This window comes from Cryptomeria japonica, chromosome 3 (genome assembly GCF_030272615.1).
Source record: "Cryptomeria japonica chromosome 3, Sugi_1.0, whole genome shotgun sequence".
Lineage (NCBI taxonomy): Eukaryota > Viridiplantae > Streptophyta > Pinopsida > Cupressales > Cupressaceae > Cryptomeria > Cryptomeria japonica.
The window spans coordinates 419,196,963-419,220,654 of record NC_081407.1 but is presented as its reverse complement, the minus strand read 5'-3'; the positions used below and the strand labels follow the sequence as shown (position 1 = coordinate 419,220,654).

Genomic DNA, 23,692 nt, shown 5'->3' with positions numbered 1-23,692 from the left:
GAAGTCATTGGCATTCATTATTTTTTTGCCATATCCCAACATTACTATCCTCCAAATCGCATTAGATGCCAAATTGCTAACTTTGGAATATTTGAAAAAATTAATTAAATTGGCATTTAATAAATTGATTTTAGGCCTTAAAAAATCGAACTTTTATTGTGAAGGCATTTAAAATTAATTTTTTTTAAATTAAAAAATTAAATGTGGAGCGTACAAGGCATTATTTGCCTTTATTTGACAAGTCCGCCTACTCCTTTTGGGTTTTTATTTATTATTTCACCTTTTATTTGCTAGGTCGGCCTCATGGGTAAGTGGAAGGTGAGCGCTCTATATATTGGAGGTGTTGTTTCACAATTCAAATCATTCAATCATCCTTTCAAGTGCGAAATTGGAGAGCAATTTGAGAAGCGAAATCCAGAGGAGTGGAGCGAATTTCTACTAAGTATGGAGAAGCTAGTGGAGGGTGAAATTCATCTTGAAGGCTATTGGAGAGGCGTATTTCTTGCTAGTTTGGAGGATAATTTCTAGATTTTTTGAAGACATTTGAAGACGAGTTTCCAGATCTTGAAGAAGCTAGTGGAAGGTGGAGTTCTTTTCCAAGCTAAAGGAGGTGCATTTTATCCAAGGGAGGCTATGATCTACACTTTGCCTAGCGAAATTCATCTATTTTTGCATCATTTCTTAGAGTTTAATACTCAAAGGAAGGTATGAAGAATTACTTTTTTGAAGTTCTCATTCAAGACTTATTGTGATCCCATTGCAATTTTGTAAAATCTAAGTCTTGAAAATCCGGTTTCCATTCATTATTAATTTGAAAATGTGTAATTCTTGATTTATCATGACTTTTTTTTTTTCAAATTAATATCTTAAGTTTTACCTTTGAAAGGTCTTAAATTTCATGCTTTGAGGTTTGATGCTCAAAAGACTAACTTTAATATTTTTGTGTAGGCATCAAATGGAGATCCCGGAGTTGTAAAATCAAGCCAGATCAAGGACGGTCTCCTCCAAGATGATCAAGCAAGGACAAGGGCAACCTCCTCCAGTCAAGCATCGACAAGGACGACCTCATCCAGTCTAACATCATCAAGGGCGACCTCTTCCAGTCCAATATTCCAAGGCGAGGTACATCAATCATCCTGCCAATCAAGGACACAAGGAGTTAGAGCAAGGGTTCATTGAAGAAGCAGATAGTACCAGATGAATTAATTAAAGCTAGCTTCTCAACAACATCAAGTTGAATATCTACCAAGTTACAAGTGTCAGACAAGGTGGCATCCTAGTCATCACTTCTCCAGTCAATATGGTCCACCTCAACAATGTCCAGATTCAATGTACCCAACTCATGGGAGGTGGCACAAACTTCTATGTACCTACCCCGGCTATCCATTGGTTGAATTTTCCAGAGAGGACATGTGTCCAAGCAATACAATTTTATCATTGGTCAAGCATTAAATGTTATGTAATGGTTGTAACAAACCCTAATTAGGGTTTTCATTGTAAAATCTTGGCCATTGATCTCGAATTGATCTTAGCCATCGAATTGTATTGAGGGCACTATATAAGCCCTGGCATTTCATTTGTAAAGGCATATAGTTAGAAGGAGTTAGAAAGGAGAATAGAATAGACTTAGTGAATAGAGAGTAGTTAGAAGGTGATTAGAATAGCAATTAGAGTAGAATAGAGAGAGAAGGCAAAGATTGTTGCCAAGATGTTGTTGTAAAAGACTTGTAACTTCATTGAAGAAATGGTGAAATTTATGGGTCGATTCAACAATTTGCATGGTCTTTATACTTCTCATGTTTGATTTTATGATTAGATGAGTGGAAGAAATGTGCTTGATTGATGGTGGAATTCATATATCCATACTACTAGCAGTTTGTTGATTGCAGACTTGCCTTGCGTAGTCAACTGGAATCGTTCAGCTTAAGCCTAACTTCAATTATCGCTTCTTCATTGATATGCATCAACCTGATGGTGTCTATGCCTGCAGTGATGATTTGAACATCATAAAGCTTTCCTTCGAAGATCGCACTAACCTTGTGGAGATGGTCCTGTGATGTCAAAACAAGACTTAGTTAGAATTCCATCAAAGATCATTCATTGCTCTTACATTCTTAGTGTTAGGATTAGATCCTTTCCTCGCCCTCATCTTTTTCCTTTTTTTCAAGTCAAAGCTAGTAAGATCCTGTGTTCCAGCAATATTCAAAGCAGATCAGAAGTTCAGTCATCAAATGTAAGTCCCCTTGTGATTCCAGCAAATCACATCATACCACAGAGAGCTTATCCACACGTAGAGACCCTACAATGAAGAACCTTGAAATCATCCTGATTGATCCTTTTCGCGATATCTTCAGCATTCAGAGACTTTATTCAAGAGAGGATAAGGTACCCTTGGGTATTTTATTCTGTGTTTGATAGTGTACAAAATACACGTCAACACTTGGTTATAAGTATAACCCTTGAAATTCCTAGAGTAAGCTACCACCAGTTCTCCTGTAGCATTCTTAGAACTCCTCCCACGACTGCCTCCCCCATGGATTGTCTCGCAGCACCATCAAAATTCAACTTACAACACCCCAACTTAGGTGGACACCATCTAGTATTCCTTCTCAGCATCCTTTTCGAATTGTCAAATTTGGCATAAGAGGAAGGTAGGCCCCATCTCTTAGCAATTTTGTCATCAAACAATGAGGGAGGAAAGGATGGGCAAGGGCAAGAGATGGAAGAGAGGTTTTCCCGAAGGAGATTGGAAAAGGTTCTGAAAACCACCTCAATAAGATTTTCAAGATCAAGGAAAATCCTCTTGTTTCTCTCTTTCCAGATGCTCCAGCCAAGATGAGACGGGATCAATCTCCATAGTTGTTTAATTAGGGGGTTGTGAGAGGGCCCACACTAGTACATTAAAAATTGTTGGAGGTCCCTATTCATAACCCAAGGAAAATCCATCTTTTGTAGCACCAGGTCCAAAAGAGTTTTAGTGAAGGTGCAATGGAGTAATAGGTGGGAAGGGCTTTCCTCATCACGTTTGCATAAAACACAACAATTTGGGAATTGAAATCCTCTCTTAGATAGATTATCTTGGGTAAGGATCTTGTTGTGTAGGGCAGTGTTGACGTGTATTTTGTACACAATCATACACAGAATAAAATACCAATAGGTATCTTATCCTCTCTTGAGAAAATAGTCTCTAACTGCTGAAGATCTGCAAAAAGGATCAGTTAGATGGACTCCAAGGTTCTTTTAGTGGGGTCTCCACGTGTGGACAAGCTTTTTAGTGGTATGATGTGATTTGCTGTTTCCTCCAAGGGGTCTTACGCATTCTAAAGCTCGAAGATTTTACTAAACTAAAGGAACTTTCAAAAAAAAGCAAAAGATAGGGTTTAAAGAGGTCTAATCTAGCTTAACCCTATGAATGACTTAGCATGGACGAGATTTGGCAAGACTCAACCAACTTCAATTTTGCCATAAGATAACAACTCAATTGAAATTAGTGCGATCTTCTAAGGTAATATAATAGTATTCAATGCATCAAAGACCAAGGACACTACTACGAAGGTACATATCCAAGACACAATGATAATTGAAGATTAAGGACTCAAAGTGTTCTCCAGTCGACCACGCAAGGCGTTCCTACAATCAGCAAGAAGCTAGTGGTTTGGATTGCGAATCCTACCAAATATCAAATCTCACACTTAGTCTTTCAAATTAACAACTACCTCGATTGAGCACGATTCAAGTGTATCAAACAACCATGAAGATCACTCAAGAAATTTGCAACAAAACACCATAACTTCAATATTTTATTGATTTCCAAGTCATCATGTACAACAATTGCTTGAAGTTCTCTCTTCAAGACTCAATCTTGCTACAAAATAAAATTGCTTCTAGCTTTAATCTCTATTCTCTATTACATCAACTATTACTACTTTTTAATGAAATGAAAAATGGGGGTATATATAGCATCCCCAGTTATAATGAAAGGTCCAGATTGAAAGTAAATCAACGGACAAGATCATGACACCTAAACCCTAATTAGGGTTTGTTACAAATGACCTCCTTTTTACTGAACAATATTAAATGCATAGCCAAATATTAAATTCGGCACAAAAACCTAGGAGGTATCAACCAATGAGAAATAAGATGTCATGTCATCTGTAACAACCTTTCATCTAGAATCTTATTCCCTTTCCAATTCTCTTTCTTAGCATATGCAATGAATTTTGTCACGATTCCTTCGATTTCTGTGATTGGAATCTCGGGAAGATTCTTGATACTCTCTTCTAAGTGGATGACCTGATCGAATGCATCTAGAAGAGCTGCGTCCCAAGTAGATTCAAGTTCCTTCGTTCTATCAATCAGGAGCATGGTGGCATACATCTGATCATACTGCTCATCTGTAACATCTGCGTCCTTGCAAAAGATGATCTTGATTCTATCCTCAAATTCCTGCATATCCACATCTGTCTCGACCTCGATCCTTCTGCCAAGAATGGTACGAAGTACCTCAAATACTCTGTCCTGGATCGGATTGATCACTTCCTCAACTTGACCACATCTAACACTGATGTCCTCGAAGAGAACACTCTTTATATGGAGTAAGGTTGACCACTGAAACAAACTGTGAGAATCACCTTCTAAGATCCTCTCCTGCGCTAAAATTCTTCTGGATGTGTGTCTTATAACTTTCAAGACAGGGATGACAACGTCCTTGGTATGGGCAAATGCAGCTACTGTTGCCATCAATCTGTGGATAATCTCAAGAACTTGGATAGCCTGATGAATGATCTTCGACATCCTTGTAACAAACTCTATGGCCACTGTATGAGATCTATCCATCCAACTACATGTACGCTGGACCAGGTTCCTGAATCTTTCTGCTTCATTGATCGATTGAAGGGGCAATGCCTGCACTGGTGATCTAACTGGATCCTGACGTCCCAAAGGCTCGTTGATGTGACTGAAATATGTCCTCCATGCACCGACCTCTCTCTCAAGCTTTCTATTCTTTTCCACTTCTTCTCTAAGCTTGTCTTTCAATGCCTCAAATGTGTCGGTGGCATCCTCCATTGTCTGCTCTGCAGTGGATGGTCCTAACTCAATAGTCTGTATATGATAGTCTTCTGCTAAGATCTCACCCTCATATTTATCTGCTACCGGTGTAGCTATCTGCAGTTTTCTGGATCCAGTCTCATCTCGAATCATCTTGGACATCTTTGTAGCCTTCTTCTTTTCTGTTATTACATGTGAACGTCCAACAAGGCTCTCTAAATCAATTGCACTGCCCTCGTCCTCTACGACGATCACCTTGGTCAATCTTTCCTTCAACCAATCTGGAATATTCGATCTTGTCTCTTGAACTTGAATTTCTTTATGTACTATTTCTTCTTGTCTGGGAGGAGATGTCATTTCATTATCATTATCTAAATCATAGTCTTGGAGAGATCCATCGGATGAAACATGCTGTGTCTGTCCTTCCTCCTGCCTGTCATTCTGTACCATAGACTCCATGGACTCTTCCACTCGAATCGTTCTATTCTCTGGTCTAGAAGAAGTACCTGGTGCTTGATCTTTGTTGGCCCCTTGCTTTTTCTTGGAAGGCTCTTTCTTTTCTGATCTTTCCTTTCTCTTTGAACCTCTCGGATGGAGATTGCCCTCACTGGCACATCGAAGGTTACCTTCACCTGAATTCCTAGGATTAGGATTGCCTTCACTCACGCTTGCTCCACCTTCGGCTGGTTTTTCTTCCAAAGTAAAAGACATAGCTATGCCTTGTTCTCTCAACTTCTGATGCTGAACGTCTACCCATCTGCGAGTACAAGACAAAACTGGTGCCATCAAATCATCTAAATCCACGGCCTCGGGCTCATTCCAATCCAACCTTATTGTTTTGCTTTCTCTATCATAGGAAGACTGGATGTGCCTGCCATTGTCTTGAGCTTGGTCGGCCACTCTGTAAATCCTGCATTTCCTGATGAAATCCAAAGGCAATCTAGAATGTATCTTACGTTTCACTTCAAGATCATCTAGGAGGTTCATCATAAAATCTTCAATTTGGTGCTCATGTCTAAATCTTCTACCGACCGTCTCCTCTAAATGTCCATATGGATCAAAGCTCTCTCTCCAAGCAAAAGATGAAAAAGAATACAAGGCTAACTCCTTCTCTGCGTCATCCATGGCTAAGACATTAGGACATACCTCAACTGAATTACCCAAAGTAATAGGTACCTGGACTCCATTCTGATGTCTGTGTCTGAATGCCTTCACATATGCTGCCAACTGCCTTGTTACTTCAAGTAACACAATTCTGTCTGTCGGGTACCTCGGCAACATGTATGGAGGTAAAGGACATCCATGCACTCTAATGTAAGTGAACTTGGGAAACTGAATGAACCAAGCACCGTACCTCTTGATGAACTCCTGGGCATCCTGAGACAATCTGTTGTGAATTCCACCTTGCAACGTCCTTGTGATGTTCATCGTGAAAGTATCATTGACTAACTTGTAGTTCTTCCCTGGCGGATGATGCAAGTAAGTATAGGATTCACAAGCTCTGACCTCGCCGGGTCCTCTTCCAATCACTCCTCTGTGAGGTAGTCCTGCGTACTCAACGCTCCTGATTAAGGCATAGATGACGTATGAACTCATGTGGAAGGACTTAGTAGCCCTGAGTCTCCTCAACTGTACATCTAAGCAATGGCTAATTATCCTAGCCCAATGTATCGTACCCTTTCCTTGAACAATCACCTGGATGAAGTAAAACATCCACTTCTCAAAATAGAAGGCATGAGGTGCTCCTGTAACTCTGTTGAGCATGGTAATCAAATCTCTGTATTCCTCCTGGAAATCAATCCGGTGCGGTGTGTTCGGTACCTTGCTTAGACAGGGATGACTCTTGAGTAGCCAGTTCTTGTTGATTATGCTTAGGCAAGCATCTGGATCATCATCGTACACTGATCTGGCTCCTTCAATGCTCTTGTATATCATGTCCCTGTGCTCTGGAAGATGGAAGGCTTCACTTATGGCTTCCTCTGAAAGGTACGCCAAAGTGTTTCCCTCATTGGACACAATTGTCCTGGACTGTGGATTGTAGTGACGGGCACACTCGATCATCAACTCATGGCACTGAATAGCTGGAGGAAAACTGGCCGCCTTGATGATGCCACTCTCTATTATTCTCCGGGCGACAGGTGATGGCTTGCCGATGTAAGGGACCTCTCGGAACTTCTTCGTGCTAAAGTTCCCCAAGTTGGTATCTCCAATGTTACTCCACTTTGACACGATCTTGGTCTCCACTTCTTCGGTCTTCTGATCTTCTTTCATGAGAGCTGAGCGGCTGGTGGATGCTCCCGCCTTTGGGGTCGCCATACCTACACAACATTTCATTATAAGAACTCGATTTTGCAATGAATAATGTAAATAAGAGAGAGAAGTTTTTAGGAAACGTCATGATAAGTCTCTAGAGTTATCATTTCCTAAAAACAACGATTGAGCTAAGAGATTCAAAATTCAAAACTTCAAAATTTAAAATATGACGACGAAAGAATAAAGCAATAAAAATTAAATCGCCATACCTCAATAGAGAGCTAACTCTAGAATGCAAAAAGGAAAAGATCGCCTAGGCAAAATTGAGGTAAAAATAGCCTTCAATGTTATCTCCTCAAAAATCAACTTCGCCACCTTTGGATTTCAACGTGATCTTCAATTATCGCCTTTGTCAATTTGCTCAAATGGATCTTCAAGTTCGCACAAACAAATCTCCAAGTCTCGCACCTTCGACGTGGTCTTTAATCCATGGCAAATTCGCTCCAATGAAGTCTTCAAGATATCGCACCACCCTTTGATGTTAGCGCCACCTTTGGTTTTCAACTTAATTCGCACTCCACACTTCAAGCACACTTCGCACCACCTTTGCTTTCCTCAATTCGCATGAAGGATAAAAAAAAATGATTGTGTGAAAATGAAATCTTTCACTCCCCTTATATAGCGCTTTCACCCTTTCATCCCCTTTGGCCGACTTGAAGATAAAAACACCTTTTTAAATGATTTTTAAATGATTTTTAAATGATTAACAGGGCCGACTTGGATACATGAGCGCTTGAAATCGATTTTATATTAATTAATTAATTGATTAATTATTAATGCCTTGCGTTTTTTAATTTTCAAATTTCGATTTTTAAAGGCAAAAATAATTAATAAAAGATCAACGCCATATTAAATGCCAAATTAAATAAGATTTTCAATTTTTTATCGATTTAGCATTTAAGGAAATTTAAATTGTTTATTTTGGCGCCAAAATTGGAAAACAAAGGGACGTACCTCATCGCTCTGGTCCCTTGGAGAGGGACAGGAGCGATTCACCATTTTTGTCTTGATTTTTGCATCTTTTACGTCCAACTCCTTCATCTCCACGTTGAAAATTGATCATTTTGATAGGTTCTTCGAATTTGATCATCTTGCATGCGTTCATGGGTCCCTTTTGGATGTTCATCGCCCTGGTCCTTGTCCAAAGGACAGGAGCGATCTTCTAATTTCCACGTTCAATATGCATCTTCTATCCTCGATCTTCATTGTAGGGCGAATAACACCTATGCTTGTTCCTTTTGCGCTTGTTTCATTTGTTTGCACGAAGTGTTTGGACGCTTTGAGGGATCATCGCCCTTGTCCCTTGGAGAGGGACAGGAGCGATCCATGTTTTTCTCCTTAACCTTGGCAAGTTTGCACTTCGATCTTCATTGTAATGTCTTCTAAACGTCGTCCCTTACCTCGCTTAACCTCGCCTTGCTTCGTTTTTGAAAGAATATGAGCGCTTTTGGTGATATCGCCTTGGTCCTTGTCCAAAGGACAGGAGCGATGTGAGCTTTTCACCTTGATTGGCAATGTTTGGACGTTCAACACTCTTGCGAATTATCTTCAAACGATGCCTTGGACCATATGCTATCTTATGACGTCTTGACTTAGCTTGAACTTGAAGCAAAACGAAGGATCCAAAGCAAATCGCCCTGGTCCCTTGGAGAGGGACAGGAGCGATATGGTCCCTAAGTCCATTTTGGCGATTATTTAACGTTTGAAATCTTCATGCATCACCTTTCTATCTTTCCGTGGACCCTCTAAGACCTTGCGAAATCTTGTCCTTACGTAAATCTTGCACACAATGACCAATATATCTAACCTCGCCCTAGTCCCTTCCTGAGGGACAGGAGCGAACTAGGTCCTAGGGTGCAAATCTCTTCATTATAACGACCTTTGAGTGCTTGTGCATGATGAAGACGCTCTGAAATGTCCTTTGCCACCTTGTCTTGACTTGGATCGATCTTAAACTTAAGTGAAAAGCAATATATTCACTATATCGCCCTGGTCCCTTGGAGAGGGACAGGAGTGAACTGGGTCTTAGCACTCTTGTGGACGTCTAAAAAATCTTCAATTTGTATTCAATGCGTTCATCTCATGTTTTCCTTTGCCTTTGTACGTAAACTTGCCTTGATTTTAGCTCGGATCTTGCCTAATGAAGGAAATCGCTCTGGTCCCTGGGAGAGGGACGAGAGCTACAAGGTACCTCGCCCTGGTCCCTTGGAGAGGGACAGGAGCGATATTAGCATTCTAGGTCATTCTCCTTCATTTTTGTATCTCAAATTATATTCATTTGGCAAAGCATCTTCCTTTAGACCCTTTCAAATTGTTAAGTCATCGAAATCTCGCAAGGACAAGGCGAAATTTGATTTGTAGCTCCAGTCCTTCACTGAGGGACAGGAGCGATTTTTCTCCTGGAGGCATTTCTGTGCTCATGAAAATCTTCAATTTATATTCAATGGAAAGATCTCGCCTCTCTCTATCATTTCCAATTCGTAATTCATCTTGACCCTGCAGGAATAGTGAGATATTTGAAAATGAGCTCCCGTCCGTCACTGAGGGATAGGAGCGAATTAGCTCCTACAGGCCAAAATAACATGATTTTTCACATTTTAACACTTCACGAGGCGAAAACAAATCAATTCCAATGCCCAGGATCAAAATCAAAAAAGGTCAAAATTTGGTCAAAATATTCAATCGGACAAAAAATTCGCATTTCACTTTCAACACTTAGACAAATTAAAGCTCTGCATCAACATTCCAATTGAAAATTAGACCATTTTGGCGAATTCATTGCATTCAAAATTTGCATCCTAGAAAAGGAAGCTCAAAAAAAAGCTCTCAAAAACGACTGGATTCTGGCCTGAAAAGACAAAATTTAAAACCCTAAGGCTTGACCCTAAATCCAAACGACTAACCAACTAACAAAATCCTAAAAACGAAAGCGAAAACGAGCGAAAAAAAAGCGAAAAGAGGGGGTCCCCATTTGCGATGGGGCGATGTGTGAAATGGTCACAACAGGCAGTCCATCGGAGAAGTTGATCTTAGGAATTAGCTGCTAGTTCTAGAACTTCCCCCAACACCCCTGAGAATTGTTTCCCTTAGGAGAGAGAGATAAACAGACTTAATAGTAAACTCACCCCCAGGGTTCAACGTCCAAATGAATGTTTTCTCTTTAGAAGAGGGGGATTATGGTTTGTTTTAGTAGATTTTGTAGCTCCCAAGCCGTATGTAGCAAAAGGGGTTGAAAATAGCAACATTGTGAGATGTCCCTCCAAGATTTAGACGGGGAGATATAGTCCAAGAATCGATGTCCAAAGAATGCCTTAGCATCATCACAAATGCTCTTGAAGGAATAGTGCAGAACTAATGGTTTATCCCCCAGCCAAGTATCCTTCCAGAAACGGATATTGTCCCCATTCTCAATCAGCCACATCAAACCCAATTGGATTATGTTCCTGCATTTGAGAACATTATTCCATATCTTAGAGCCACTGGGGAGCCCTTGAGTTGGAAGAACTCTATAAGACTTCTCCTGGTTGAGATACTTAGCAAACATTATTCTGCAACAATCTGCTTTATGTAGGGCCAACTTCCATCCAAGTTTTTGCCACAAATGCCCTGTTAAGCAAAGGAATTTTCCTAATTCCTAGGCCCCCCATAGATTCAGGACAACAAACCTTGTCCCAACTGACCAAGGCCATTTATTTCTTTTCCTCCGTGCCTGTCCATAAGAAAGTCTTTTGAATCCTTTCAAGTTTTTTTGCCATGGAACCCAAAATCTTAAACAAGGAGAGGAAATAGATAGGGATGCCTTGTAAGGAGGCAACAAGGAATTGAAGTTTTTCAAACAACTACCTATTTCTTCACAAAGCATTTTATTTTTTAATTACCAATTAGAAAACTTTCAAATTATATCAGGTCTTAAACTCACCATATTTGCATTAGTGAATTCAACTTTTTTTCTCAAATATAAGCTCTAATGCATATTTCTACTTTGGAAAGAAATGATTAGCCAACAATTCTTTATAAGTAAATTTATTTTTCCATCCTTTCAGAGTTGCCTTGATATAATGTCCCTTGGAAAGACACTTAAATTCTGCCTATAATCTAATAAGAGATTTAGATGTCCAATATGGCAAGGAAGTATTTCTTTAAATCAAGTTGTATAAATGGATATAGATATCAACTATGACACCTTCGACTTGTTGAGACATGGACCAGCTAGGACTCGAACCTAGGACCTTCCATACGCTGATGGAGTGCTCTACCACTGAGCTACTAGCCCCTCTTGGACTAGTCCATCGTCGGTACGGGTGTGACTTAACACCAACACCCCCCCTTAAGCCACACCTCTCGTGTGCTTGGGGCTCCTAGCCTGAACCTGGCTCTGATACCATGTTGAGACATGGACCAGCTAGGACTCGAACCTAGGACCTTCCATACGCTGCTGGAGTGCTCTACCACTGAGTTACTGGCCCCTCTTGGACCAGTCCATCGTCAGTCCGGGTGTGACTTAACACCAACACGACTTACTTTAGAACAGCTTCTAAATTGAATTGATTAACAAGTTCAACTAGATTATAGTTTTATGAACTCTATGACATGCTTTAGGCATTTCCCTCTCTATTTGTATTTGTACCTTATTTTGGCATGTCCTTCACTCCCACTGTAAACTTTTCAAATCAAATATGCAATGCATAGTAACAAAAATTGTTTGGGGAAAAAATCGGCAAACCAAAATTATAAGATTTTTTGAAAAAATGGGAAAAAAATTGGCAAAAATAGAATTTTAAAAAAAATTGTAGAAAAAGCGAAAAACTATTTTTTAAAAAACCAGAGCATTTCCATAGCATAGAGATATAAAGAGCAAAAAAAATAGAGTTTTAACCTATGAATTGTAGAAAATATTTTTTTGTTGTTTATATTCATATTGCTGATTACATAGGCAAATATTCAGTTAACTTTTTAAGAGGGCAGTAACCAAATACACCAAATAGTTGTCTAAATCTGAGATCAAATATTAGCTAAGTCTATAACCCCATGTCCCCATGCTACTGCTTAAGTGCAATTTATGCTTAAAATTAAGCGGCCAGAGTGTTCCCATGCAAATTTTTAATTAAGAGGAAAGGATAAATTGGAATCTTTTCCTATTTAAGTGGAGCAGCAGCTGCTTAAGACTTAAAAATAAGCTTTGAAAAAAAGGGGGGCTGGAAATAAGCAACAACTGCTTATTGAGAAGATTGACATGTGGCTCTCCAAAACAATTTCCCTCTTTTGATTTGTTTCCAATTTTTTCTCCACAATTTATGTGACCAATTAGAATTAAATATTTCTTTTAATAATGCAATTTAAGATGACTGCTTATTTTATAAGCAGCAAAATTTTACATTCATGGGGCCACCAGCTCCACAAATTAATGCTAAAAAAGTTGAGCAGCGGCTGCTAGCCAAAATAAACTAAGCAGCCGCATGGGGACCTGCCCTAAGTAACTGAGATCAAAAGTTAACAAACAAATAGTAAAAGTGGAAGCCATTTTGAAGTGATCCAAGAATTTCATTGTGATTGAAGCAAGGAGTTTTGTAGGGTTAATTCAATATTTTGGAAAGCTTATCAAATCATAATCCACAATTGCAATGATTTATATCATAGCAACAAAAATTGTTTGGGGAAAAAATCGGCAAACCAAAAGTACAAGATTTTTTTAAAAAGTGGGTAAAAACTTGGATTTTAACAAATTGTAGAAGAATAGACACAGACTGCTTTTTTAAAAACTTAAGGGCATTTCCATAGCATAGAGATAGAGTATATAAAATAGAGTTTAACCCGGGATTGTAGAAAATAGATTTATGTTGTTTATATTCATATTGCTGATTACATAGGCAAATATTCATTTAACTTTTTAAAAGGGCAGTCACCAAATACACCAAATGGTTGTCTAAGTCTGAGATCAAAGATTTAAAGCTAAGTCTATGAAGTAGCTGAGATCAAAATTTATCAGACAGAGATCCAGCTATTGTTAGGAATTTAGTAAAAGTGGAAGCCATTTTGAAGTGATCCAAGACTTTCATTGTGATTGAGGCAAGGAGTTTTCTAGGGGTAGTTCAATATTTGAGAAAGCTTATCAAATCATATTCCACAGTTGCAATGCTCTATATTCCCTGATGGCAATTGGTAAGTCTTTATATGGGGTAGAATTCAACAAAAGGCATTTGTTTAGATGAAGTAAAATATTAGCAAGCCATTGGTTTTGGAAATACCTAGCTTGCAACTACTATTTTAGGTAGAGACAAATTTTAATGATTGTGTGTTGGAGGCTCTTTTATTACAACTATGTAAGCTTGTTTGTTGTCATTCAAATTTATTCCGTGGAGCACTTTGGATATATTGCTCACCTATGAATTGTATGTCTTTGTTTGAGCAAAAATTAACTATGTCAATTATAAATTAAATATCATATATCTATATCTATATATATTATATATGTTTTCAGATGTTTAGTGTTGTGGTAGAAACACTCCATTGGTGAGGCAGCCACCAAGGTTTAAACCACTGCTGGGCCATTGAGCCTGCAGGCTTATTGCTTTTGGTGGGTTGTTGTGGGTTTGAACAAGTGAAGTGTGGGCCCCCGAAAAATGGACAAAATAACAAACTTTTTCAAAGTTGATTCCACATTTACTCTGATTCCGTCTCGGATCAACCCTATTTCTAAGCCTTTCTGTAATTTTAGAAGTTTTTCTAGGGTTTTGCAAGTTTTTACAATGATTTTTTCAGTTTTTTTGCCATTTTTTTTTTGTTTTTAACATGATTTTAATGTGATTTAAAAGCAAAAAATCATTGAAATTTGGGTCAACAATATTTTCAGGGAATAAATTGGCTAGCTCCACGATTCAGGATTAATCAGGTACAATCGTGATTTTTTATAAACTATTGCTTCTATGATGCAATGTAATGATACCATTGATGACAATGATGTGTTCTATGTATGGAGACATAGTAATGTTTCCTCCTGTATGCAAGAACTTACAACTCTGACCATGGAAATTGATAAATTCCCAAGTTGTTCATAGGTGCCATGTCATTATATTGCAATTTAATAAAAAATGGACTAATGACCTCTATGGTGACAATTATCATATTTCCTACCCAAAAATGAGCTATCTACCTCTTTATATTAAAATTTTAAGTCAAAGCTCATCAATCATGAAACATATAAAACGAATAAGGTGTCCATAGGTGCCACACCACATCATATTGCTTTTAATTAATGATAGGTCAATGACCTCTGAGATGACAATTGCTGCATACCCTAACTCAAAATATAAATCTACCTCCTATTGAAACACTTATTTTAGAATGCAATTTAAAGTTAAAAACCATCAATCATGAAACATAGAAAGCACATAAGTACAAACTACAAACTAATATACCTGTATTTGTTTCTCCTGAATCTTGTTTGGCAGATCTTTCCAAATTTCTCTTGCAATAGGAACTTGTTCAGGAACCTCTTCTTGATTCAAATGCTCCCATTCTGCTTTTAAGTAGCTACAAAGCAAAAAGTATATATGTCAGGTGCATGCATCAAAACACTCAAAGCACAATTTTCCTATACAAAATTCTTTCTAAAATAACAAAACCAGTGTTGTAGTTTTCGAAGGAGGATTCATTACCACAGTAAGGAGATTTTGAATAATAGAAACAGTGCATAAACTTTCCCATCATATTTAGCATATTTGTGAATTTTCTTAAACATTTATGTAAGAACCTGGCAAAATAAAGACGAGTAACCTTCCTCTTTTTTCCCGTTTCATCAATACAGTAAGGTATAGCCAACACAATGGGTATTTAATGTGTGTTGCATAGTAATTAAAAATTAACTTTGACAATTGCATATCTAATGGATTTATTATAAAAGGGTATCACCAAAACTTTGAAAGTATTTTAAACCCAAGTTGCAAGGTTCGCCCCCCTAGACCCCTGGTACTGGTCCGATCCGGTCCTGGTTCGGTGTCCTGGTCCGATCTGCCTGTGGTTCGGACAGGGTTCGTGATTCACAGGCCTGGTTCGAACCAGGTTGAACCCGGGGGTCTGACGGCCCAAAAAAGGTGTAGTTTTTGCAAAAATTAAATTTTTTTTGAAATCCACCTTATAAAAAATTAAAATATAACCCTAAACTTGAGTTTTAAAACATTAACTTGGCTCATTTCACACAAGCAACATGACTACAAGCAAGGGGAAATGAAGATGTGGGATATAGAGCCAGAGCATACTAATTTGGATGCTTTCGCTTCTTAGCGTGTTGCATTTGATGACTCGGATAGCGAGCAAACTTATAGTGCAATTGGCATTGACATTGGTTCATCTAATGTCAATGTTAATGATAAGGAGGATGAGGATGGTGAATTAGAGAATCCATTTGATGATTAAACTTTAAATTGTTGAAAGTTGAAACAATGATACTTGAATATTTTGTCATTTTGATATTAAACTTGATGTATATGATGCTATTATGGTATGATCATGATGCTATGATTACAAGTTTATGTTGGTTTTGTTGTTTATAACTTTATATGATGCTATGTGACATGCTAATCTTAATTCATGCTTATAGGCTGCATATATATATATATATACACACACACAAAATTTACATGTTTTTGTACTAACGAACCCAAACCCCTTTTCAAAATTTTGCCATATTGGTGTACCGGTTCTTCAAACCCAGACCGGTGCCCGAACCCGAACCGGTAACTTAATTTTAAACAAATTTTAAGTAATGAAATATTCGATTTTAAAAATCAGTAGTTGTTATCTGTTCTCCCTTACTCACTATTTTATTCATGTTTTTGCTTCTGTAAAGTGTTTTATGCTGAAATATTTCATAAGCTCTCAAGAACAAGTTGTAGCTGATGAATGTCATCATTGTAGAAACCGATATGGCAGTGGCAGAAGGTTTTAAGTTGTCATACATAGACAGAAATTTAGAGTGTCAGAATAGTGATTCAAACCCACAAAGCAAAGGGAAAGGCCAATACAGTAGATGTAAGAAGATATGCAATGTTGTGGAGGAAGAAACGTGAAGCGGATATCTATATCAACTAAATAACTGTATCAAACTTAAATAGCCATTTTATCTACTCAACTTGTACATCTTGAAGTGCAGGAGTCAGGACCATTCAATGGGTTGGAGGAAACTGCAGTTGCCATGAAGGATGTGAGATTGAGAGTTTATGCCTAAAAAAAGAATAAGTCGCCTTAACTGGTTCACGGTCCAAACAAGAAAATAGAAGATACTTTTAGACTGTTTGAATAGAAGCATGATGTCAAAGTCATCAATAATTTCAAAAACAGCAGGGTCTAGTTGTAAAAAGAACCACTATCCAACTGTGCATTGTTTAACCTAGGAGTATTATTGGTATGCAAATGTTATAATGACTAGAATACCTATCTTTAAAGGAATATAGATAAAGTATGCCGAAAGATATCATATTTGTTCATTATTCCACTTAGAAAATTATTATATTGTAATTAAAATTAAATTATTATTATTATTATATTATGATACTGTAATTAATATTAAATTATAATTAAGATATGATTATATTATTATGTTTTAATATATTCTTAATTTTATATCTTGATATTTCCATTTACTCTTTACAAAGGTAAAAAAAATTTAGTACCAACTTATAATTATTATATTTTTATATTTCTATTAAATTCTTGACCAAAGCAAAAAATCTATTTAAACTACATTAGTATCATTATATTATTATTATATTTTTATTTTATTTCATTCTTATCCTTATCCTTGAGAAAAAAGTTAATTGATTGTTAACTAATTGCATGATGGAAATAGATAGAATTGATTGTTCGATTAAACTCAGGAGTGAGTGGTAGTTGAGAGGTGGAAGTGAAGATATAATTAAAATTAAATAATTTAAAATTATTTAATTCAGAGGAGAAAATAAATAAAATATTTTTTTGCTTTTCATGCATTTGAGTGTCACAAACACGTTGAATTAAATGCTTCTAGTTTTTATTGATGGACGTTTTTGCATCCATATGTGAGTGTAATACGCCTACAATGTAATAACAAAACCTGATCAGAACCCTTCACTAAACATTAGAAGACTATACCATTAAACGCCATGAAAAAGGAATAAGTTGCTTGGACTAGTTCACTGTTCAAACAAACAAAAAACAACATAACCTTCTATACTGTAGGAAAAAGAGCATGAAGTTAAAGTCATCAATGATTTTAGAGCCAGCAAGGGTTGTTGATGAAAAACCCACCATCCAACTACACATTGTTTGACCTAGGAGTATGAATTGAAGCAAATGGCATAATGATAACAAATCTAACCAGAGTGATTCCCTAAAACACTAGAAGACTATACCACTAAATGGCATGATCAAGTGGAGCTCAATGAAGAAGACACATGGGCGAAAATACAATGTTACAAATAAAAAAATCGGAAACTGGCTCATGGATGCTTAAATAGTGGCCAAACTAATGAATCTAGGCTGGTCAGGCTCTAGCAAGTTCCCTCGGCTGGCTCTTGCTATTTCTCTTTTTTGAGTTGCTAATGAAGATGAACAAGAAGAAAATGATCAAGATGGTAATGATGGTTGGGATCCTCCCACAAGCAATTCAAACAACACACTATCAAACTTCAATGCAGCATTTTGTAGACCATAGTTGTAACAATGATAAAGAAATCCTCAGAGGACAATAGTCAGTGCATCCCATCCACCACTCCTTGCTTACTTTCATCATGGTCGAGTCTTGCTTTTCCTTGAGGAAGCCGCCCCCATTGATGTATGGGGTAAGCCCACCTCCTCCTCCCATTGCTCTTGCTCTCGCCATGTGTAACACTGTTTTATAAGTGATAATATTGAGGCTACTCGTCAAAAAAGAAGAGGATGAAACAGAAAAATATTATAATCAGACAATGTTAAACTTGTCAAATGTGATTGGATGAGAATTCGAAACAATTTTTTTTGTAAATGGCATAAATAAACTATCAAAGGATAGTCTCATAATAACAATAACCTCAAAACACCACGTCAAATGTTAAAGAATGCTGGATGTAGAACAAGAACAATACTTGCAAAGACAAACTAATGAATCAAAAAAAGTCTAAAGATGAATCCAAACTCAACGAGATACTCAAACCACCACAACATTTGTTAAAGAATCTAATGTTTGCAATGTTTTCACTGATGTCAAAGTTTGTTTTGTCCAAGAAGGGAGATTGTTGGAAATATGGTCATTAATGTCAAAGTGAGATTGCTGGAAATATTGTCATTGATGACAAAGGTTGTTGATGTCGATGTTTGGGACTTTAACTGGAGGCTGACTCATGTAACTCTATATATTGATTTAATTTTATAGGGCCAACCTATGTGTTTTATGTAATTAATTTTGGCGCCCAAACGGGTTTAAAAGGTGAAGCAACATTTATAAGTATGATGTGTGCGAAAATGTTTTATCATTCAATAAAGACTAGAGCAGATTTAATACAAAACAGAATATGTGTAGTGTGAAAGTGCAGAAAAATGTTCATCATCTGCTGAAGAAGCAAAATCCAGAAGGTGAATTTTGCAGAAATGGTTGGTGCCTCCTAAAAGAAGAGATTGGTATCTCTTGCTGAGTTGGTGCTCAGTTGTGGGCATTGGTGTCTCTAGTAGGTTGGTGCTTGCTAATTATGTAAGTGATGATTGGTATCTCCAATGATTTGGCACCTTCAAATATTCTAAGATCATATTATTTTTGTTGTGGGTGGATTTGGACAATAGATCCAAGTAGTACTCTGCAGTTTTTCCCTAAAGGGATTTCCATGTAATTATAGTGTTCTTAATTGTGTGGATCTTGTGTGTTTGTTATCATTATGGTTTTTTAAATTTTAAATAAGTAAAAACTTGTCTTACAATGATTCACCGCCCCCCACCCCCACCTTCAAATATTCTAAGATCGTTTTATTTTTGTTGTGGGTGGATTTCCAATTGGTTTGCTTCAACCCTTGCCTATTCCGAAGTAGAAATAGGAAAGTGTATCCATGGATTTCATCGCTATCTTTCGAAGGTACAGGGCAAAGATTGCATTTTTGTGGTGGTTGATTGGTTGACCAAGTTTGCCCATTTCTTTGCTATCTCATTGGAGTATAAGACACCACAAGTTGCAAAACTATTTTTTAGAGACGTTTTCAAACTTCATGGGTTGTCAATGACAAGGATAGCAGATTTATCAGTGCTTTTTGCCAAGAGCTATTCAGCTTAGTTAGCACGGAATTGACCCCCAATACTAGTTATCACCTCCTCAAACAGAGATTGTGAATAAATGGGTTGAGGGTTATTTGCAGAACCATGTCATGAGGAAGCAAAAAGCTAAGGTTATGTGGTTGCATCTAGGAGAGAATTGCTATAACATAACCTGTCACATGTCAATTGGAATGACTCCTTTCAAAACTTTGTATGGATATGATGCTTCATCATTCTTGGATTTGGCTTTTGGTGATAGTAGGGCTCCCAAAGCTAAGGATTGGATTCAAGAGAGTCAGGACATCCTTAAGATCCTGGAGGATAATTTATAGAGTGCACAAAACCAGCAAAAGATGTATGCAGACAAACACGGGATTGAGCACAACTCTGATGTGGGGGACTTGGTCTTCTTACATTTGTAGTCATATAGAAAATCTTTTGTGATGAAAAGTGGTGCAGAAAAATTAAAACCTCGTTTCTATGGCCCCTATAGGATAGTTTGAAGAGTGGAAGAAGTGGCATATGAGCTTGAGCTGCCGAAGAACAATAGGATTCACAATGTATTTTAGGTTTCGTTCCTCAAGAAGGCACTACTGCAGCAGATTATTTCTTCATCAGAGTTACCACCCTTGGATGAGGAGGGTAGTTTGGTCTTGGTACCTAATGAGATTTTGAATGTCAAGGAATGGAAATTGAGGAGCAAAGAAATTAAAGAGTATCTTATCCAATAGAGATTCCCATGGAGGATGCCACTTGGGAGGGGGAACAAATTCTTTTACATCCTTATATACAATTGCTTGGGCGAAAACAATTTCAAGGAAGGACTGTAATGTCCCTTTCCGTAGAGTAATCCAAAAGGACTTATTAGCCTATTTGAATCTCGTAGGCTAAAGTCAAGAAAAAGGAAATTCATTAATTTGATTAATTAATATTACCTGACAAAACTTATTCTTTGGGTGATATTATTTAATTAATAATTAATTTAATTTTTACAAGTGACTTTAGTGGTTTATTAAGGAATCATTAAATAAGTCACTTTATTTCCCCAAGCTTAATTAAACATTAAAAAGTGTAGGAAAATGGAAACTGTTTCTAGAAGCTTCTCGCATTGTGAGGCTCATTTGAGATATGCTTGGATAATTTCTCTTGCTTTGTTTTTGGAGAGCTTCTTTGGATCTGGATACCCTACAATAAAAATCCTAAGGGATTGCTGTTTTCAATAGTGGAACTATCTGCCCTAGCTAGTTATTGGAGATTTCATCCAGAGATCTCAAAGTGGATTCTATAGATAAGTTCATCAAATTTGTGAAGTCCCTTGCAGGGACAAATTGGCAGGGTTTGAATATATTTGCAAAATTATTATGGGAAGGAGATGGATGCCATTTTAACTTCTATTTGCTAGTGAATAGTCTGAATTGATTTTATTAATGAATGAGACAAATATCATTCCTTTATTTGGACATAGAATTTGGAAGAAGAGGCCATGTTGCATTTGGGTGCCAAATACACTCTTATCCTAGTCGTGGGAATATTAGATGAATTAAGAAAGATTGTGGAAATAAAAATAAGCACAATATTGTGGTGTGTGTGGTTGTTGCCTAGTTGCTAGCCCTCTCTGGTCGCGGCTAGATATTTGACAGGAGGTGAGCCCTTGAATTAGTATTTGGCATATCCATTACTGCTGTCTTATCTGATTTTGGAGATCCCTAGATAGCATGAGAGGTAACCTTCAGCAATGGCATGGGAATTCAGGCAGAACATTGAAGTTTAATGCTGGTTGAGGGTATAAGTTTTGGCGAGGCTAGCTAAATTCTGACTTGGAAAGCTCCTGAGCAAGGTGGACGCCAAAGATATAAGATGTTGGGAAGGGTCGAACAGAGGAAAGGACAACAATTTCTAGCCTCCTCTTCTCCTTGTATCAGAGTGAGCTCTCATTTAGGCTGATTGTGGCACCATTTACCAAGAGTGTTTGGTTTTCTTAGAAGCCATGGGTCTTCCATTTCTATATTCCTGGACATGGACTGAGTTTCTGAGCAATACTGTGATTGAATGCATTTCTCCCTATGCTGCTATTTATTTCTGAGCGCTGTCATATCATTTTCAGATTGATAATTGCAAATGAAAGGTCAGAATGTTGTATCACTATTCTTGTAATCCTTTATCAGCTATTAAATGTTAAAGAACATTGATATTACAGTTGTATGTAAATGCAAATCTTATCATTCAGCCAATAAATGTTTCTCTTTATTTCTGGGCAAGAAATCTGATTAAACACATATCAAACAAATGACTTTACACTTGCAAAACTCAAACAACACTTTCAACTATTAACCAAACTGTTTGACAAAATTACTCAGAAGGAAAAAGTGAAAATCTTGAGTGAAAAATCAGTAGAGAATATTCACTCGTGCACTGAATCAAATGCCAAATCCGATTCAAACCACGCCCAAATCTAACAGCTTGGCATACGGATCCTATAGCATAGGTTCTATCGAAGGGGTTTTGATCTATCCTTTTCAATTGAACACCCTTAGATGGAACATCTTTAGGCATAAATTATCCATTTTTCCAAAAACCACATGGTTTTAGGCAAAAATTAAGATGTCCCACAAGTGGGACACACAATTGTGTTACCCCTCTCTAGGTGTAGCACCCATAATGAACAAATCTCAGTGGAAGTCCTCGGTGAATTTTACAAAGTAGTCACGACAACTAAGCTAAAGGTTACTCTAAAAAAGAGGAATTACCAAATCAACAAAAGTATTGCATCTCATTTCAGAAATATTTAAGAAAATGTTTCAAGTTTGAGAAAATGCCCTTACCAATTTTCATCTATTTTCTTTCCAATCAAATCTAGATTTTATAAATTACTCCCCCATCTTGATTCTTCTTCATAGCTTTTTGAATGTAAAAGAAATGGGAATTTATTGTTTTTTAGTGATTCAATATTATCCGAGTGCAGAGATTTTTCTTAGATGAAGGTTCCTCCTACTGAAATTCATGCATCTCTTCTATAATAAACCTTCCGCTTTGTGCACATCATTCTAGATAGAACAAATTATTGCAGCCAATTTACTCAAAAAATAGAAAGCCAAGATTTTGAGTAAAATTAATTAGATTTTAAGGTGATTAAGTATGCATTACAAAGTATCTATTCAAGTATAATCTGAGCAACCCAAGATATCAATAGAAACAGTGACAGCTTTCTATATTTTTGTATATATAAATGAAAAATTCAGATTTTTTATTCAATATACATGTTTATATACAAACAGGCCATTTCAAAAGTAAGAACTAACAGTGTTTGTACCACAATACATCATGCAGATACAAGTAGAACACTTGTCAGTCATATGGCACCCAGTGCATTTATCAGAAACAGATAATTTATCCGATCTAAGAACTTTGAATATGTGAGAAGTATTTATTTTTCAGTAAGGAGGTTTCCATGAATGTTAACATTGTAGAATGGCATCCTATGCAAACTTCTTCCTACGTTATGAAGACAATCTCAGTTGCTGATCTTCACAATGATTGTATACAGCTGACAATATATACAGATAGTCTAACTGGTATGGAGTAGTTGCTATAGAGCATTAAATAAGATGAACTTTAAATTACCAAATTTCCCCAGTTCAACGTCCTGAACATTTCAAGATATGGTAACACCAAATTTATGCTAGCATACCTACGAATATTGGAAAAGATTGTTCCACTGGTGTGGAGACCCAGCGAATCCAAATGAAGAATGATTGGACCCATTTCATCTTCCCTGGCAGGAACGCTGATTATTGCTAAACTCCAGTGTTGACTGAGCTCACAAGAAATAAGCAAAAGATATAGTAAAATTTCAAACTATCTATCTGAAAGTCACTTTCATAAGACTGAGAAATTAAAAGAAAATGAGATTTTTTAAATGCATCTCAAAAACAATAAAGAAATTATCCAAATATTAGAAACATTATACATAGTAAAATTATGTCCCAAATTAAATTCATTCCTCTTAGAATACCATGTTTCCAACCTTGTGGCTAAAGAAGTAGGTGTTGGTGCTGGTGCAAATACATTCAAACGTTTATTA

The 23,692-nt window shown here is 37.1% G+C and overlaps 1 protein-coding gene across 2 annotated transcripts in view; it reads right to left on the bottom strand.

Annotated features, from left to right (window-relative positions):
* LOC131070457 (ubiquitin-like-specific protease 1D) overlaps positions 1 to 23,692 on the bottom strand; it is a 208,061-nt gene that overhangs the window by 7,472 nt on the left and 176,897 nt on the right. For both annotated transcript variants that reach the window (XM_058006014.1, XM_058006015.1), the window contains exons 11-12: positions 23,300 to 23,422; positions 14,778 to 14,892 (exon numbers count right to left, since the gene is read on the bottom strand). In XM_058006014.1, the coding sequence (XP_057861997.1) occupies positions 14,778 to 14,892; positions 23,300 to 23,422 (238 nt within the window). The remainder of the gene's footprint in view (positions 1 to 14,777; positions 14,893 to 23,299; positions 23,423 to 23,692) is intronic.